The 19344-nt window shown below is 43.4% G+C and overlaps 1 protein-coding gene across 5 annotated transcripts in view; it reads right to left on the bottom strand.

Moving 5' to 3' along the window:
* Positions 1-12861: 12861 nt before the first annotated feature.
* Positions 12862-19344, bottom strand: part of LOC132881614 (tyrosine-protein phosphatase non-receptor type 12-like) — a 167208-nt gene continuing 160725 nt past the window's right edge. For 4 of the 5 annotated variants that reach the window (XM_060914276.1, XM_060914279.1, XM_060914278.1 and 1 more), the window contains one exon: positions 12862-13927. In XM_060914276.1, coding sequence (XP_060770259.1) covers positions 13866-13927 — 62 coding nt within the window. In that variant the 3' untranslated portion in view covers positions 12862-13865. The remainder of the gene's footprint in view (positions 13928-19344) is intronic. The other variant, XR_009654063.1, reaches the window with a different exon arrangement.

Here is a 19344-nt window from a genome sequence, read left to right as displayed (position 1 = left end):
CAGAAGCATGCCTGTATGTGATGCAGTGCCGTCTAAGGGCCCGAAGATCACGGGCACCCAGTATGGTTTTCCGGCCTTGACCCTGACGCACAGAGATTCATCCAGATTCTCTGAATCTTTTGATGATATTATGCACTGTAGATGAGGATATGTTCAAACTCTTTGCAATTTTACACTGTCGAACTCCTTTCCGATATTGCTCCACTATTTGTCGGCGCAGAATTGGGGGGGCGGCACGGTGGTGTAGTGGTTAGCGCTGTTGCCTCACAGCAAGAAGGTCCTGGGTTCGAGCCCCAGGGCCGGCGAGGGCCTTTCTGTGTGGAGTTTGCATGTTCTCCCCATGTCCGCGTGGGTTTCCTCCGGGTGCTCCGGTTTCCCCCACAGGCCAAAGACATGCAGGTTAGGTTAACTGGTGACTCTAAATTGACCGTAGGTGTGAATGGTTGTCTGTGTCTATGTGTCAGCCCTGTGATGACCTGGCGACTTGTCCAGGGTGTACCCCGCCTTTCGCCCGTAGTCAGCTGGGATAGGCTCCAGCTTGCCTGCGACCCTGTAGAAGGATAAAGTGGCTAGAGATAATGAGATGAGAATTAGGGGGATTGGTGAGCCTCTTCCCATCTTTACTTCTGAGAGCCGCTGCCACTCCAAGATGCTCTTTTTATACCCAGTCATGTTAATGACCTATTGCCAACTGACCTAATGAGTTGGAGTTTGGTCCTCCAGCTGTTCCTTTTTTGTACCTTTAACTTTTCCAGCCTCTTATTGCCCCGTCTCAACTTTTTTGAGATGTGTTGCTGTCATGAAATTTCAAATGAGCCAATATTTGACATGAAATTTCAAAATTTCTCCCTTTCGACATTTGATATGTTGTCTATGTTCTGTTGTGAATACAATATCAGTTTTTGAGATTTGTAAATTATTGCATTCCGTTTTTATTTACAATTTGTACTTTGTCCCAACTTTTTTGGAATCGGGGTTGTATAATATTTGAAATGCTGATATGTTTGAGCCTTCTCTGAAGGCCTAGAAGGCCCTGACGGTTCCCTTCTGATCTAGAGTTTAGCTCTATCAGAACTAACTTTTGATTGAATTTGTTTATTCCTACAGCGTCTCGATCTCTGGCAAACAGAGATGCTCAGTTCTCTGAGCCCCTTGCTGCTTTTACCAATTCTTTTCTTTTTCATGTGTTTGTAGGCATCGCTGCTTTTTCGACTTGTGTTTACGTTACTTCACTGGTTCGTTATTTGTAATAAGACAAAATGATCAAGTGACCCAGGCTGATAGTGTGCTGTGATTGGCCAACACGTGTTACCTTCACTGAAAGGCACTGCCCCGCACTGTCACACATGACGTACGATACGGAAATGCAACAAAGTCATTTCTAACCCATATCAAAATAAAAGTCTCCCTACCAAATCAAAATAAATAAATATGTAAAAAAAAGCACGTTACTATACTTAAAAGCAGAAAGAAAGAAAGCACAACTTTTATTCATCACACACTTGTGAAATTCCTCTCTGCATTTAACCCATCTGAAGCAGTGAACACACACATGAGCAGTTGGGAGTTAGGTGCCTCGCTCAAGGGCACCTCAGCCCAAGGCCGTCCCATGTTAACCTAACCGCGTGTCTTTGGACTGTGGGGGAAACTGGAGCACCCGGAGGAAACCCACGCAGACACGGGGAGAACATGCAAACTCCACACAGAAAGGCCCCCGCTGGCTGCTGGGCTCGAACCCAGAACCTTCTTGCTGTGAGGCGATAGCGCTAACCACTACACCACCATTTGAAGAAAGTATGCATATTTTACAAATACATGTCCGTTGTAGGGTGGCACAGTGGTGTAGTGGTTAGCACTGTCGCCTCACAGCAAGAAGGTCCGGGTTCGAGCCCCGTGGCCGGCGAGGGCCTTTCTGTGTGGAGTTTGCATGTTCTCCCCGTGTCCGCGTGGGTTTCCTCCAGGTGCTCCGGTTTCTCCCACAGTCCAAAGACATGCAGGTTAGGTTAACTGGTGACTCTAAATTGACCGTAGGTGTGAATGTGTGTGTGAATGGTTGTCTGTGTCTATGTGTCAGCCCTGTGATGACCTGGCGACTTGTCCAGGGTGTACCCCGCCTTTCGCCCGTAGTCAGCTGGGATAGGCTCCAGCTTGCCTGCAACCCTGTAGAACAGGATAAAGCGGCTAGAGATAATGAGATGAAATGAGATGTCCGTTGTAAGTGGTGTAGTGGTTAGCACTGTCGCCTCACAGCAAGAAGGTTCTGGGTTTGAGCCCAGCAGCTGACAGGGGCCTTTCTGTGTGGAGTTTGCATGTTCTCCCCGTGTCTGTGTGGGTTTCCCCCACAGTCCAAAGACATGCAGGTTAGGTTAATTGGTGGCTCTAAATTGACCGTAGGTGTGAATGTGAGTGTGACATTGTGTCAGCCCTGTGATGACCTGGTGACTTGTCCAGGGTGTACCCCGCCTCTTGCCCATAGTCAGCTGGGATAGACTCCAGCTTGCCTGCGACCCTGCACAGGATAAGCGGCTACAGATAATGGATGTCCGTTGTATATGGGCAAAAGTATGTGCAGTCCTTCCAGATTTATTCCCTCTTTTCTGTCATAATAATCACCACAGCAAATAATGTCCCTCCATCTCCTTCTGTCCTCCTTATTGTCTTCTGTAGCACCAACCATCCTCGTGTCCTTCTTCACCACATCCATCAATCATCTTTGGTCTTCCTCTTTTCCATCTACCTGGCAACTCCATCTCCAGCATTCTTTCCCCAATAAACCCTGGATCTCTCCTCTGTACATGTCCAAACCATCTCAATCTCTCCTCTCTCACTTTGCCTCCAAGACGTCCTACATGTGCTGTCCCTCTCATATTCTCATTTCTAATCCTGTCCAACTTTGTCACTGCCAGTGAAAACCTCAGCATCTTCAGCCTCCTGTCTTTTTGTCACTGCCACTGTCTCCAAACCGTACAACATCGCTGCTCTTACTACTGTCATGTACACTTTCCCTTTCACTCTTGCTGGCAACCTTCTGTCACAAATCTCTCCTGACATCCTTCTCTCTTCCATCCATTCCAACCTGCTTGCACTCTCTTCTTCATTTCTCTTCCGCACTCGCCATTACTTTGTACAGTTGACACCAGATATTTGAACTCATCTGCTTTGACTACCTCTATTCCTTGTAGCTGTTCCATTCCACTGTCCTTTCGTGTAATCCATCCATCCATCCGTTATCCATAACGGGGGTACATCCTGGACAAGTCGCCAGATCATCGCAGGGCTGACACAATGTCACACTCACATTCACACCTACGGTCAATTTAGAGTCACCAATTAACCTAACCTGCATGTCGTTGGACTGTGGGGGAAACCAGAGAACCCAGAGGAAACCCACACAGACATGGGGAGAACTCCACACAGAATGGCCCCCATCGGCCACTGGGCTTGAACCCAGAACCTTCTTGCTGTGAGGCGACAGTACTAACCACTACACCACCATGCCACACCCTTTCCTGTAATAATAATAATAATCATATCCACTCTTATGGGAAGGGTTTCCACTAGATTTTGGGCATGGTTGTGTGGATTTGTGTTGTGATGTTGATCGAGGAGGTCTGGGGTTCCAGTTCATCCCAAAGGTGTTCGGAGGGGTTAAAGCCACAGCTCTGTGCAGGACACTCGAGTTCTTCCACTCCAACCTTAACACACCATGTCTTCATGGAGCATGCTTTGTGCACAGGGGCATTGTCATGCTGGAACAGGTTTGAGCCTCTTAGTTCCAGTGAAGGGAAATTGTAATGCTACAGCATACAGAGACATTCTCTACAAGTGTGTGCTTCGGTGAGACATTCTCTACAAGTGGGCGGCACGGTGGTATAGTGGTTAGCAATGTCTCCTCACAGCAAGAAGGTTCTGCGTTTGAGCCCAGTTGCCGGCGGGGGCCTTTCTGTGTGGAGTTTGCATGTTCTCCCCGTGTCAGTGTGGGTTTCCTCCACTGTTCAAAGACGTGCAGTTAGGTAAACATGGGGCAGCCTTGGGCTGAAGTGCCCTTGAGCAAGGTACCTAACCCCTGACTGCTCCTCGGGTGCTGTAGTGTGGCTGCCCACTGCTCTGGGTGTGTGTGCGCACGCGTGCATGTTCACTGCTTCAGACGGGTTAAATGCAGAGGATGAATCTCACTGTGCTATAAGTGTGCATGTGACAAATAAAGGTTTCTTCTTCTACTAACTTTGTGGCTACAGTTTGAGGAAGAAACACATCTGGGTGTGATGGTCAGGTGTCCACATACTTTTGATCAACTTATAACACTGCTGAGCGTAAATGAGTGCACCCCCTTTGAAAAGTAACATTTTAAACAATATCTCAATGAACACAAACAATTTCCAAAATGCTGACAAGACAAAGTTTAATATAACATCTGTTTAACTTATAATGTGAAAGTAAGGTTAATAATATAAACTTAGATTACACATTTTTCAGTTTTACTCAAATTAGGGTGGTGCAAAAATGAGTACACCCCACAACAAAAACTACTACATCTAGTACTTTGTATGGCCTCCATGATTTTTAATGACAGCACCAAGTCTTCTAGGCATGGAATGAACAAGTTGGCGACATTTTGCAACATCAATCTTTTTCCATTCTTCAACAATGACCTCTTTTAGTGACTGGATGCTGGATGGAGAGTGATGCTCAACTTGTCTCTTCAGAATTCCCCATAGGTGTTCGATTGGGTTCAGATCAGGAGACATACTTGGCCACTGAATCACTTTCACCCTGTTCTTCTTCAGTGGCCTTAGATGTGTGTTTAGGATCATTGTCATGTTGGAAAAGTGCACGACGGCCAAGGGCACGGAGTGATGGTAGCATCTTCTCTTTCAGTATAGAGCAATACATCTGTGAATTCATGATGCCATCAATGAAATGCAGCTCCCCGACACCAGCAGCACTCATGCAGCCCCACATAAGGACACTGCCACCACCATGTTTCACTGTAGGCACCATGCATTTTTCTTTGCATTCCTCACCTTTGCGACGCCATACAGTTTTGAAGCCATCAGTTCCAAAAACATTCATCTTGGTCTCATCACTCCAGAGTATAGAGTCCCAGTAGTCTTCATCTTTGTCAGCACGGGCCCTGGAAAAGTCTAAGCAGTCTTTTTTGTTCCTGGGCTTTAGGAGAGGCTTCTTTCGTGGACGGCATCCATGCACGCCATTCCTCTGCAGTGTACGCCTTATTGTGTCACGGGAAATAGTCACCCCAGTTTGGCTTTCTGATTCTTTAGATAACTGCAGTGAACTTGCATGCCGATTTTCTTCAACCCTTCTCATCAGAAGACGCTCCTGTCGAGGTGTTAACTTCCGTGGATGACCTGGATGTCTCTATGAGATGGTCGCAGTTCTCATCTCTCATCTCATTATCTGTAGCCGCTTTATCCTGTTCTACAGGGTCGCAGGCAAGCTGGAGCCTATCCCAGCTGACTACGGGCGAAAGGCGGGGTACACCCTGGACAAGTCGCCAGGTCATCACAGGGCTGACACATAGACACAGACAACCATTCACAGTCACATTCACACCTACGGTCAATTTAGAGTCACCAGTTAACCTAACCTGCATGTCTTTGGACTGTGGGGGAAACCGGAGCACCCGGAGGAAACCCACACAGACACGGGGAGAACCTGCAAACTCCGAACAGAAAGGCCCTCGCCGGCCACAGGGCTCGAACCCGGACCTTCTTGCTGTGAGGCGACAGCGCTAACCACTACACCACCGTGCCGCCCCTGGTTGCAGTTCCATCTTTCTTAAATTTTTGTACCACTTTTGCTACAGTATTCTGACTGATAAGTAAAGCTTTGCTGATCTTCTTGTAGCCTTCACCTTTGTGGTGGAAAGAAATTATTTCCTTTGGGGAATTCTGAAGAGACAAGTTGAGCATCACTCTCCATCCAGCATCCAGTCACTAAAAGAGGTGATTGTTGAAGAATGGAAAAAGATTGATGTTGCAAAAGGTCGCCAACTTGTTCATTCCATGCCTAGAAGACTTGGTGCTGTCATTAAAAATCATGGAGGCCATACAAAGTACTAGATGTAGGAGTTTTTGTTGTGGGGTGTACTCATTTTTGCACCACCCTAATTTGAGTAAAACTGAAAAATGTGTAATCTAAGTTATATTATTAACCTTGCTTTCCCGTTATAAGTTAAACAGATGTTATATTAAACTTTGTCTTGTCAACATTTTGGAAATTGTTTGTGTTCATTGAGATATTGTTTAGAATGTTACTTTTCAAAGGGGGTGCACTCATTTACGCTGAGCACTGTATATTATATGAGAAAATAAGTTAATAAATATGATGATGAGTCTGGTAAGACTAAGGTGGTGAGGCAAATTGACAGTTCTAAAGACCATTAACATTGCACTACAAAGAACAATGCTAGATTTTGGAGTAATCTTATATGGAAAGACAGTAAATGCCCTACTGGGGAAATAAATTCCAATTCCATTATTCTGTATGAATAAAGACATATCATCAAAAGTGAGAGAGAACTGAGGTTTATCTGGGATTCAAGTGTAGGGGGAATTACAAGTGTAGGTGTCGCAGCCAAACAAGCGCCAAAGCATGATAGAGTTCGAGGTTAAGGGTTTAAGAGGCAGGAGAAATTCAGTACTTGCACTCTTACTTACTCTTACATTTAAAGCTAGACGGCCTTTTGATTTCATAAAATCAGTGAAATTTAGTTCCCACTAAAATTTGGTCATTGTGATATATGTTTATTTCTCACAAGATACCAGGCCATTCTGTGGCTGGGAAGTTATTTAATTTGAGGGGATTCCCGAGCAAATAATGTACATGAAATCGCTCGCTTTGCACAGTCAAGCAGACAGAGGAAGTCCGTGTGCGCATGCGCAGGTTTACCTTGACCGTGCACTGACAGTTCCATCATTCTGTCACTAAACAAACAGCTGATCACACCAAGGCGCTCGCTGACCGCCGATATTTATTAGTTTGGTTCTGCGTTTCCTTTCCTTCGCAACATAACTTCTTTTCTTCTCGTTTTCCGTTACTGTAGTCGGTCTTTCACGTTTAATTCGCAGCCTTCATTTTTCTCTCCCATTTTAAATTTGTATCCCACAATGCCTTGCATGAACAGGGAAAGCCCACCATGTCATGCATGACGTAGTATCTTGTATTGCGTCATGGTGAAGCAGGAAAAAATAGCAGAGAATTTTCATTCATTGTTCTATTTAAAAAATAATAAAATTGGAAGTCTGGGATTCAAATTCAGGAGCTTTCGATCCACTAAACCAAAATAATTGAGTGTCAGGGAAAATTATTTTTATGACCTAGACTTGAAAAATCTGAAAGGCAGTACAGCTTTAAACACTTACTTTTTATTCCTTAAATTTTTATTTCCATCTTCCCACAGCTGGTGTCAAACTGCTCAAGAGAGTGTCAGCCTCATCAAAAATATTCTTAAAACAACATGGCCGCCATGTCAAATAAATTCTAAGAAGGTGAAGCCTAATTAGGGGTCCAAGCACCAAAGGTCTTGGAATCCGATTGTTTTTCTTTGGGTTGTTTTTCTTCTTCCTGAAACAAATTGTGCAGGTCAAAGTCAGAAACATGAAGAGAAATGAAACATGTTCAATAGATAGTACTCTGTCCTGCTACTCAGGAAAGCGAAACGGGCCAGATTGGTCCAGTTGTGGTGCAGGATTTGTTTTTGGCCCATACCTCATGAATCATAAATCTTAAATGCAAAATTCCTTTTCTACCGATTCCTTGCATTCTTGAGAACAAAAAAGCCTCAAGAACCTTTTAGTTCTGCCAGCTTACATTTGGAGCTAATCTGTATGATGTGCGAAATCTACTTTTGTGAACTAGTCCTAGGATTTTTAATTATTCAACGGATTAGCAGAAAACTTCTTCAGAACTAGATTCCGAGGTCGGATGCTACAGCTGAGGATGGAGTTCAAATACCTTTTTCTAACAAAACACAAGTTTGAAATTAATCTGAAATTTGCAAACTGCTTTGGCCTGTGAATCTCTAAGTGGGTTTTTACTGACTGGGTTACTTCAAAATCATGGCCACCATCAGCCAATCAGATTTCAACAGGCACTTCATAGGGTGAGCCCTGAACTACTGTCACGAACCTTGGAACGTCACGTTTATCTGTGTTCCTTTTATGATTCACTTTATCCTGGTCGCTATTTTTGAAGGGTACTCGGACCCCACAGTTGTTTTTCTTTCTTTACGTATACACATTTGCTCATTTGTATTAAAAAGTGTGCTAGATATCTATACACTCAAAGTTATGAAACCTACTGAACTTGCTATCTAAATCCAATTAAACTGGTAGAATCAAGGCTACACAATTAGAACACTGGGCTTTCTACGGAGACACACACTGGTTCTGAAAGCAGTGCATGGTTGAGAATGCATAGTTAGAGAAGCAGCTTTGGGACCAAAAGGTCACCGGGTCGATTCCCTGGACCAGCAGGAATGGCTGAAGTGCCCTTGATCAAAGCATCAAACCCTCAACTGCTCCCCAGGCTGTTCTGGATAAGAGCGTCTACTAAATGCCTGTAATGTAATGTAATGCAATAAGAGTAAGGGAATTATATTTCCACAGGTCTTTCTCTCAGGCTTGTAGTACTCAAGTCCAGGATGAGGACTTGAGTCTGACTCGTGCTCAAATTTTAAAGTGTATGTAATGCCTTATTGTAATGCTTTAAAATTAACATGTATCATTAGTAGGGGCGGCACCGTGGTGTAGTGGTTAGCGCTGGCGCCTCACAGCAAGAAGGTCCGGGTTCGAGCCCCGTGGCCGGCGAGGGCCTTTCTGTGCGGAGTTTGCATGTTCTCCCCGTGTCCACGTGGGTTTCCTCCGGTTTCCCCCACAGTCCAAAGACATGCAGGTTAGGTTAACTGGTGACTCTAAATTGACCGTAGGTGTGAATGTGAGTGTGAATGGTTGTCTGTGTCTATGTGTCAGCCCTGTGATGACCTGGCGACTTGTCCAGGGTGTACCCTGCCTTTTGCCCGTAGTCAGCTGGGATAGGCTCCAGCTTGCCTGCGACCCTGTAGAACAGGATAAAGCGGCTAGAGATGAGATGAGAATGAGATGTATCATTAGTAACGACCAAAATGAATTAATAAAGTGCGCAGGGGGGTGGGGGTGTATTATTTTATTATCAAGCACAAAACTATCAGTACATCACAGTGTCCGGATCCCGGAAAAAGGCAGCCTTGCCTCAGGGCTAATCTCGCATGACGTCACACGTGGAACCGCGGTTATCTGATTCCATGCTTGTTTACTCGCCGAAATTGGATCTTCTTGTTGGAATCTTACAAAAATAACGATGGGAAAGCGCTGTGTTGTGTTTGGATGTTTAAATCCATATACAACAGGACATTCAGTTCATGAATTTCCCGGAACAGAAATGACACTAATCTAAAGCGACAGTGGGTGAGGTTTGTGCAAACGAAGCGGGCAGATTTCATGTCGCCTAGTAATAATAAATCTGATTCATCAAGTGTTCACCACCACCAGAACGACCACATGGGAATTCCTGGAGCAAAAAGAAACCCATCGATTTAATAAATGACATTTGGACAGTTCGTCAATTCCCCTATTATCGCCCACTTCATGTTTTCTTTAGGTGATTATACTGAATAAGTACGTTTTTAAAGATTATATTTCTGCATTTATTGAGGTACATGTAAATATTTTCCCCATGTTTTTCAGCGGCCAGCTTAGAATAAAAATCCACAAACCAATCTGTGTTTCCAATTCTCTCTGGCTGGTGGTGCGCTATCGGCGGTGAGCGGGACCGTCGTGAACTGGCATCTGTTTCTCATGTTGGGGGCTCGAAAAGAGAACCGTTTACTCCAGAATATGCTTGATAATCATCTGCTCCTTCATCCGACATACACTACCGTTCAAAAGTTTGGGGTCACCCAGACAATTTTGTGTTTTCCATGAAAAGTCACACTTTTATTTACCACCATAAGTTGTAAAATGAATAGAAAATATAGTCGAGACATTTTTCTGGCCATTTTGAGCATTTAATCGACCCCACAAATGTGATGCTCCAGAAACTCAATCTGCTCAAAGGAAGGTCAGTTTTATAGCTTCTCTAAAGAGCTCAACTGTTTTCAGCTGTGCTAACATGATTGTACAAGGGTTTTCTAATCATCCATTAGCCTTCTGAGGCAATGAGCAAACACATTGTACCATTAGAACACTGGAGTGAGAGTTGCTGGAAATGGGCCTCTATACACCTATGTAGATATTGCACCAAAAACCAGACATTTGCAGCTAGAATAGTCATTTACCACATTAGCAATGTATAGAGTGGATTTCTGATTAGTTTAAAGTGATCTTCATTGAAAAGAACAGTGCTTTTCTTTCAAAAATAAGGACATTTCAAAGTGACCCCAAACTTTTGAACGGTAGTGTATAAGAATCCCAATCACTATCAGAATTCTCTCCAAAACATGATTCCACTGATATCAAGACTGGTCTAACCAGTGCTGTGCACAGGAACAAAATTGATACCTAGATTGTTACACGTGACATCACGCACCCCTTCGGGATCTTCCGGTTCAGTCTCAGCAGATTTCATGAAAATTGGCTGATTTTATTGATTTTCCATTAATTTAAGGCCTTTTGGATCAACTATGGTTCGAAAACACATGGTCAATTAACAATTGTTGCTTTGTACAAGGAAAAAAGTGTGGTTTAGGGGCATTATATACACTTTAAGGACTTGTAACTTGACTTGGACTCGTAAATTGGAGACGAGGACTCAGATTTTTTCTATGTTTTGTCACATGCCATAATAATTTGGCACAAGATATTTATATCTACGTTCATTTTTATACTAATTTTGTGCAAGAGAATACACATTCACCTGTTCATACGTCATGTTCCTGAGAGAAAACATCTTTTTTTTGTGAATTTATTGTAGGCTATGGTATGGGGCAGACATCCTCACACTACTCAAAGCTATCAATGTGTTTTAGAGTACGTCTCATTTGTATGGGACTCAACTCAAAATTTTCTTTAATGACTTGGACTTATACACGGGAGACTCGAGACTGGACTTGGATTTGAGGTTCAGTGACTCGACTACAACACTGCTTTCTCTCACAGTTTGCACAATTCTACTGTTTAGTTATCTCATACAGTGCCTTGCAAAAGTATTCATCCCCCTTGGTGTTTGTCCTGTTTTGTCGCATTACTAGCTGGAATTTAAATGGATTTTTGGAGGGTTAGCACCATTTGATTTACACAACATGCCTACCACTTTAAGTGCACACTGGGTTTTTTTTCTTATTGTGATACAATAATTAAGATGAAAAAACAGAAATCTGGAGTGTGCACAAGTATTCCTCCCCCAAAGTCAATACTTTATAGAAACACCTTTTGCTGCAAGTCTCCTGGGGTATGTCTCTATTAGCTTAGCACATCTAGCCACTGGGATTTTTGCCCATTCCTCAAGGCAAAACTGCTCCAGTTCCTTCAAGTTAGATGGGTTGCGTTGGTGTACAGCAATCTCCAAGTTATGCCACAGATTCTCAATTGGATAGAGGTCTGGGCTTTGATTAGGCCATTCCAAGACATTTAAATGTTTCCCTTTAAACCATTCCAGTGTAGCTTTAGCAGTATGTTTAGGGTCACTGTCCTGCTGGAATGTGAACCTTTGTCCTAGTCTCAAACAGGTTTTTCTCTAGAACTGCCCTGTATTTAGTGCCATCCATCTTTCCTTCTGTCCTGACCAGCTTTCCTGTCCCTGCAGATAAAAACTATCCTCACAGCATGATGCTGCCACCACCATGCTTCACTGTAGGGATGGTGTTCTCAGGGTGTTGGGTTTGCGCCACACATGGCGTTTCCAATGATGGTCAAAAAGTTCAATTTTCGTCTCCTTTGACCAGAGAATCTTCTTCCATGTGTTTGGGAAGTCTGTCACCTGCTGTTGGGCAAACTCCAAACGGCTTTTTTTCTGGCCACTCTTCCATCAAGCCCCACTCTGTGGAGTGTACAGCTTAAAGTGGTCCTATGGACAGATACTCCCATCTCCGCTGTGGATCTTTGCAGCTCCTTCAGTGTTCTCTTTGGTGTCATTGTTGCATCTCTGATTAATGCCCTCCTTGCCCGGTCTGTGAGTTTTGGTGTGCGGCCTTCTCTTGTCAGGTTTGTAGTGGTGCCATATTCTTTCCATTGTGCTATAATGGATTTAATGGTGCTCTGTGGGATATTCAAAGTTTGAGATATTTTTTATAACCCAACCCTGATCTATACTTCTCTACAACTTTGTCTCTGACCTGTTTGGAGACTCCTTGGTTTTCATGTTGCTTGCTTAGTAGTGTTGCAGAGTCAGGGTCCTTCCAGAACAGGTTGATTTATCCAGACATCATGTGACACTTTGATTGCACACAGGTAGATCTTAGTCAACTAATTCTGTGACTTATGAATTAAATTGGTTGGACCAGCTCTTATTTCGGGGTTTCATACAAAAGTGGATGAATACCAACGCACACTCCAGATTTCTGGTTTTTCATCTTAATTATTGTGTCTCACACTTTAAAAAAAAAAAAAAAATTGCACCTTTAAAGTGGTAGGGATGTTGTGTAAATCAAATGGTGCTAACCCTCCAAAAATCCATTTTAATTCCAGCTTGTAATGCGACAAATATAACACTCCTCCCACAGGTGATTGTGTCATGTTTAAACCTTCAGTATAGTAAACCGGTTTAGTGTGTTTGAAAGAAAACCCCAGTGGAGCTACTTACCATGTCTCCCCCATCCCCATTGCGTAATGACTTATGAATAACAAATCTGACAGACCACAGCAGTGCGTTCCTCTTCATATCTTTTTTTTTTTTACTGAGAAATTGATTGATTTATTCAACATATTAACAGGGTTGTTGAGAAGGATCCCAGAGGCTTGAATGTGATGTAAATCCCTCTTTCACGCCTGTGCACGCACATGTGCAAGTGTGCACACGCACAGGATGCATGCAAAAAGGCACAGTGAGGCTTGGAGGCCAGTGATAACGGGAGATGGTTCATGAGGGGAGGGGGGGGAAGAAAAAAAAAAAGAGCATATACAAAAATAACCTTTGGAATACAATTTACAAAAAGCATTATTACAATCTTGAGGCCGTGATATCTCAGAAAATAGCCAATAAAACAAATTTTGGAAAACAAACTAGAAAAACAAAACAAAAACAACTGATAACAGGAGCAAATAATTTACAGGTCACAGTACATGGGGGGGGCATCATGCACAGACTTCTTACATCTTCTGTTAATAAGGATATTTAGCAACAGCACATTTTTTACACCTATAAAACAATATGTATACGGCTATCAAGGAGTTAGCAGGAAAAAGCAAAATATAAATGAACAAAAACAGACAGACAGTAGTTCTCGGTCCCTATGGGTGTGTGTATATATTTATATAGATATCTCTCTTATTGAATTGTCATAGAAGTTGTCGTTGCGATGTATAGAAAAGAGGTGATGAGTTCCAGGACAGCAACGCATTCAGAGTTTTGCGCTGTGCGATCTGGCTTGAGGGAAAAACAGGATTGTGGTCCGAGTGAGAACGGGTAGCACCACTGCAGTGAGCCCATGGCAGTCAGTGCACATACAGCACCTGGAGAGCGTGACCGCAGCACGGAAGATTATCTGAATCAATCACAGACTGATTGTTTGGAAACTAAAGCATGGTGCTGAGAGACTGACGCTTTGATTCTCTTTCTCTGATAACACTTCGAGGACAGGGGAGCAGTGATGAGATTACATCGGTGTGCATGTGACTGTGCATTAAGGGTCAACTCTCGGAGGTCCTTGATCATGTCCACTCGGACGGCGGGTTTCTCGGGCCTTTGGGTTGCGTGCAGCGGCTGCCGAATCCTGATGAAAGAAGAGCAAAGCACAGAAAGGGAACCATGGTGAGACATTTAGGAGCTGAAGGAAACAAAAACTGACCTGGATCACTGTCTACATTTATTAAAAAAAATAAAATAAAATTCTGTTTACCCACTACCGTTTCTCTGAAACAGTGGCATGGTTCCGTTCTAAAAAAAACAACAACTTTGCATCCCAGGGTAGTCAGGGCCCAAATATATCTCCGACATGCTTGTGACATATGAACCTTCTGGGACCCTGAGGACATCTCAGGCAGGTCTACTGACCGTCCCAAGGGTTAGAACAAATCATGGTGAAGCAGCGTTTTATCATCATGCACAACAAACCTGGAATAACCTCCCAGATGATGTGAGACGAGCCCTGACTCGGACCAATCTTAAGACACAAACTTTTACACTGCCTGTAATGACTATTTTATCTCTCTCTCATTTTTTTGTTTAAACTCCATTTCAAATCATTTTAAATCTTTTATTCTTGCACCTCTTGTCTGCACGTTTACCGTTTTCATGAAATTTTAAATTGTAAACTATTTTGGAAATCAATTTTACTTATTAGACGTATCAGGTGAAAATTCAAATGCAATCCAATTTGCTTGAAACTGCGCTCACTGATTTCAGAATTGAATGCAGATCATCATACTTTTTTACAGAATTAAAATGTGGTTATCTGTTCTTGAGATATTACAAATCAAAGACTGAAGAAACGGCTTCATTTGTAGAAAACTGCTGTAATATTCTGTCTGAGGATCACGTGGTCCAAAATGGGCCTCATTAACCAATGAGATCAAATGTTTTTTTCTTAATAACTTTTCTATTTATCAATATATTTACAGGGAAATTGGTAGGTACATCGGTGGCTGGATACCGAATACAAAGATTGAAAGATTAGTAAAAAAATTATGGAAATTAGGTTAAAACGTTAAATCGGTACACTTGGTAAAAAGTAATAAAAGATTATTTCGAATCCCATCTTTGTGCTCTGTAGGCCTTTGTATTTCTCAAAAGTAGGGCCTACTAGTGTTTATATGAAAGAATGTAAACGATAATATTCACAGCTTTCAAGTTGAACCTTGAAAAAAAAAACGTATGATCTATATGCAATAAACAATTCACATTAACTGAATTAAAATTGACGTGTTTCTGACTTCCGGTTTTTAAAAATCTCATTCCGACCACTAAGATCCCAATATTTTTCATCAAAACAACTCCAGTTCTACTCTCAAACATCCTTATAAAAGTTCTGACTGATATACACGAGCAATCCAGTCGGAAACCGATCAAAAGAGAGAGAGCGAGCCTGACTGCTTTCCCGTTACTCAAAAATCACCACGCGAGCAGAGTTTTTACTCTGTTATACTGATTTCAACCTGCTATTACTCCCAAAGTACTGAACAGATCTTAACCAGATACATTTCTTCGGAAAGCAGAGATTACAAGCTTTTTAATGATCATATTTGCGATAGAAAACATTCAAGAGTTAAGTAATGACAGATCAGGAAACTTAGATGAGCGTCTGCATGCGCGATTTTCACAGCACAGCCAGATACGCCTACTTTTATATTTTGACTCTCTTATTGTAAATCTGTATCCTTTATCATGTTCTCTATTGTATTGCTCTGTAAAGCACCAAGTTGCCTTCATGTATGAAATGTGCGATATAAATAAAACTCCATAGTTTTCAGCCTATTTGAAAAATCGGCATTCTTTCAAAATAAATAAAAGATACTGTTTTTCCTTCATCACAACTAATATTCATTCTGATGTTATGCTAATGCACTTCGTTTTGTATTGACTTTTTGTTGGATTTCAATGCTGCCACTGATTAATATCCTCAATCTACTGAAGGACAAACACACTAACAAGACCCCGACTAAAGAAACGACAGTCATTATTTCAGCTGAAGGAAAAAACCCCACTACGTTAAAGAAGCAACAACTGAGATCATTTCTCAGATCATTCCTCAGCTACAGACTTCCATTCAGTCATCATTATAAACACCATTTCAGGAGGACATCTAGCCGGGGGTGGCTCGGATCAATGGCCTAGCAGGGTCAAACCCCCAGTCTTTCAAAAGGTAAAAGAAAAATCAATATAAGGTTTCATATTTTGGGCATGCACATCATGTTATCTACAGCTGACGAACATTTGAAAGAGGATTATCCCTGCCTCCAGCACAAATACTCTCTGCCATAGGTTCATTTAGCCAAATCAGCAACAGCGCCACACGCCCAAAGAGTTTTGAGCCCCAATGGGTCAATGTTTTCTAGCCCATTTTGGTGACATTTCCATAACACGTCACCAGTAAGCATGTTACGGACTCGGTCGCAGGTGTACTGAACGTGAACAAAGTGGATTATTTATCATGGAGTACAATACTCAGCAAACAGCCAAGGAAACAAACCAGCCATACAAAGTCCTGCTAAATGGAGAACTCAAACGGCTAACCCCAGGGTAGACTGTACACAGTGTAGGTTGGTCAAGACCGATACACAGTTACACATTGGGTAGGGAAAAGGGGAGAGGTGCAGCCTGAAGATGTGAGTCTTCAGTCTGCACTTGAAGGGGGTCAGGGAGTCGGCAGTTCGGTCCTCAATGGGAAGGTTATTCCACCAACGGGGAACCAGGACAGACAGCAGTTTTGAGCAGGCTGGGTTACACAGTGGGTAGGGAAGGAGAGAAGTGCAGCCTGAAGAGGGGAGTCCTCAGTCTGCACGTGAAGGGGGTCAGGGAGTCGGCAGTTCGGTCCTCAATGGGAAGGTTATTCCACCAACGGGGAACCAGGACAGACAGCAGTTTTGAGCAGGCTGGGTTACACAGTGGGTAGGGAAGGAGAGAGGTGCAGCCTGAAGAGGGGAGTCCTCAGTCTGCACTTGAAGGGGGTCGGCAGTTCGGTCCTCAATGGGAAGGTCATTCCACCAACGGGGAACCAGGACAGACAGCAGTCTTGAGCAGGCTGGGTTACACAGTGGGTAGGGAAGGAGAGAGGTGCAGCCTGAAGAGGGGAGTCCTCAGTCTGCACTTGAAGGGGGTCAGGGAGTCGGCAGTTCGGTCCTCAATGGGAAGGTTATTCCACCAACGGGGAACCAGGACAGACAGCAGTTTTGAGCAGGCTGGGTTACACAGTGGGTAGGGAAGGAGAGAGGTGCAGCCTGAAGAGGGGAGTCCTCAGTCTGCACTTGAAGGGGGTCGGCAGTTCGGTCCTCAATGGGAAGGTCATTCCACCAACGGGGAACCAGGACAGACAGCAGTCTTGAGCAGGCTGGGTTACACAGTGGGTAGGGAAGGAGAGAGGTGCAGCCTGAAGAGGGGAGTCCTCAGTCTGCACTTGAAGGGGGTCAGGGAGTCGGCAGTTCAGTCCTCAATGGGAAGGTCATTCCACCAACGGGGAACCAGGACAGACAGCAGTCTTGAGCAGGGTGGGCAGGAGCGGAGCGGAGAGGAGGAGGGGCCAGGCAACCAGCAATAGTGGAGCGTTGGGATCGGGCTGTTGTGGCGGGGCAGATCAGACTCTGGAGGTATGCTGGCTCGTACCCATTGACAGCCTGGTAAGCTTTCACTTCACCATGGAAACATTTCTTCCGTCATCCAGCACAGTTGTTTTCCGTGGTCTTGAGCTCACCAGTGCCTCCTAATGTTTTTGCTCTCTCCCTGATGGGTTTGTTTTGATCAATCAGCCTAATGATGGCTTATTTCACTGGCAGTGACCACTCTTTGGACTTTGGATTGAAAGTTAACAGCAACAGATTCCAAATTCCACACTTCTAGACCTTTTATCTGCAAGCAGGGTTGGGCAAGTTGCTTAGAAAGAGTAGTTGGTTACTTTTCCAAATTACTGCCTTTAAAAAAATAATGAAATTACTGATCACTTGGTATAAAAAGTAATTAGTTACATTACTTTTGCTAACCCCCTCAGACAAAGGGACATACAACCTGCTTAGCTCATTTTACAAATTATTCCACTTTTTTGGAACAAAAGTCTGTTGAGGTTCTGTTTCTGTTGAAGCTTTTGTTGTTAGCCGTGCAGATGTCAGCTGTGGTGGACACCAAGTTTACCTCGGAGTGTGGCCTTCAAATTAGATTCCATCACTGCATATTCACTCTTGAGACAGTCAGCAAACTGTAGCAGCTTCGTGGGTATTTTCTATATAATGTGTCGAAATGTGGATGAGTCAACAGTGGAAACGTCTCTTCTACAATATAGTCAGCGACGAGCTTATTCGGATCCTTTCCAACTTAACGTCTCTCTACGACCGTTTTCTGTTGTGAAGTCCAGTTGTTGCTGTTTAGCCAGAGTGCATGCACCTCTCTCTCAGCGCCTGTGTCCCCCCCACAAGTTTTACACTGCTGTGTTGCAGCATCAGACGCTTCAATAAAATCGGTGATGTATTTTTCGCAGCTGAAAGCATTTTGGTGCTAGACAAAGTTTACAACAGACGACAACGTTCCTTGCATCTCTGGTTGTCACGAATTCAGATTAATGGTACAACCCCGATTCCAAAAAAGTTGGGACAAAGTACAAATTGTAAATAAAAACGGAATGCAATAATTTACAAATCTCAAAAACTGATATTGTATTCACAATAGAACATAGACAACATATCAAATGTCGAAAGTGAGACATTTTGAAATTTCATGCCAAATATTGGCTCACTTGAAATTTCATGACAGCAACACATCTCAAAAAAGTTGGGACAGGGGCAATAAGAGGCTGGAAAAGTTAAAGGTACAAAAAAGGAACAGCTGGAGGACCAAATTGCAACTCATTAGGTCAGTTGGCAATAGGTCATTAACATGACTGGGTATAAAAAGAGCATCTTGGAGTGGCAGTGGCTCTCAGAAGTAAAGATGGGAAGAGGATCACCAATCCCCCTAATTCTGCGCCGACAAATAGTGGAGCAATATCAGAAAGGAGTTCGACAGTGTAAAATTGCAAAGAGTTTGAACATATCATCTACAGTGCATAATATCATCAAAAGATTCAGAGAATCTGGAAGAATCTCTGTGCGTAAGGGTCAAGGCCGGAAAACCATACTGGGTGCCCGTGATCTTCGGGCCCTTAGACGACACTGCATCACATACAGGCATGCTTCTGTATTGGAAATCACAAAATGGGCTCAGGAATATTTCCAGAGAACATTATCTGTGAACACAATTCACCGTGCCATCCACCGTTGCCAGCTAAAACTCTATAGTTCAAAGAAGCCGCCGTATCTAAATGTGATCCAGAAGCGCAGATGTTTTCTCTGGGCCAAGGCTCATTTAAAATGGACTGTGGCAAAGTGGAAAACTGTTCTGTGGTCAGACGAATCAAAATTTGAAGTTCTTTATGGAAATCAGGGACGCCGCGTCATTCGGACTAAAGAGGAGAAGGACGACCCAAGTTGTTATCAGCACTCAGTTCAG

This window comes from Neoarius graeffei, chromosome 2 (assembly GCF_027579695.1).
Source record: "Neoarius graeffei isolate fNeoGra1 chromosome 2, fNeoGra1.pri, whole genome shotgun sequence".
NCBI lineage: Eukaryota > Metazoa > Chordata > Actinopteri > Siluriformes > Ariidae > Neoarius > Neoarius graeffei.
Note: the sequence above shows the minus strand (reverse complement) of the source record. Positions and strands in the feature narration are given on the sequence as shown.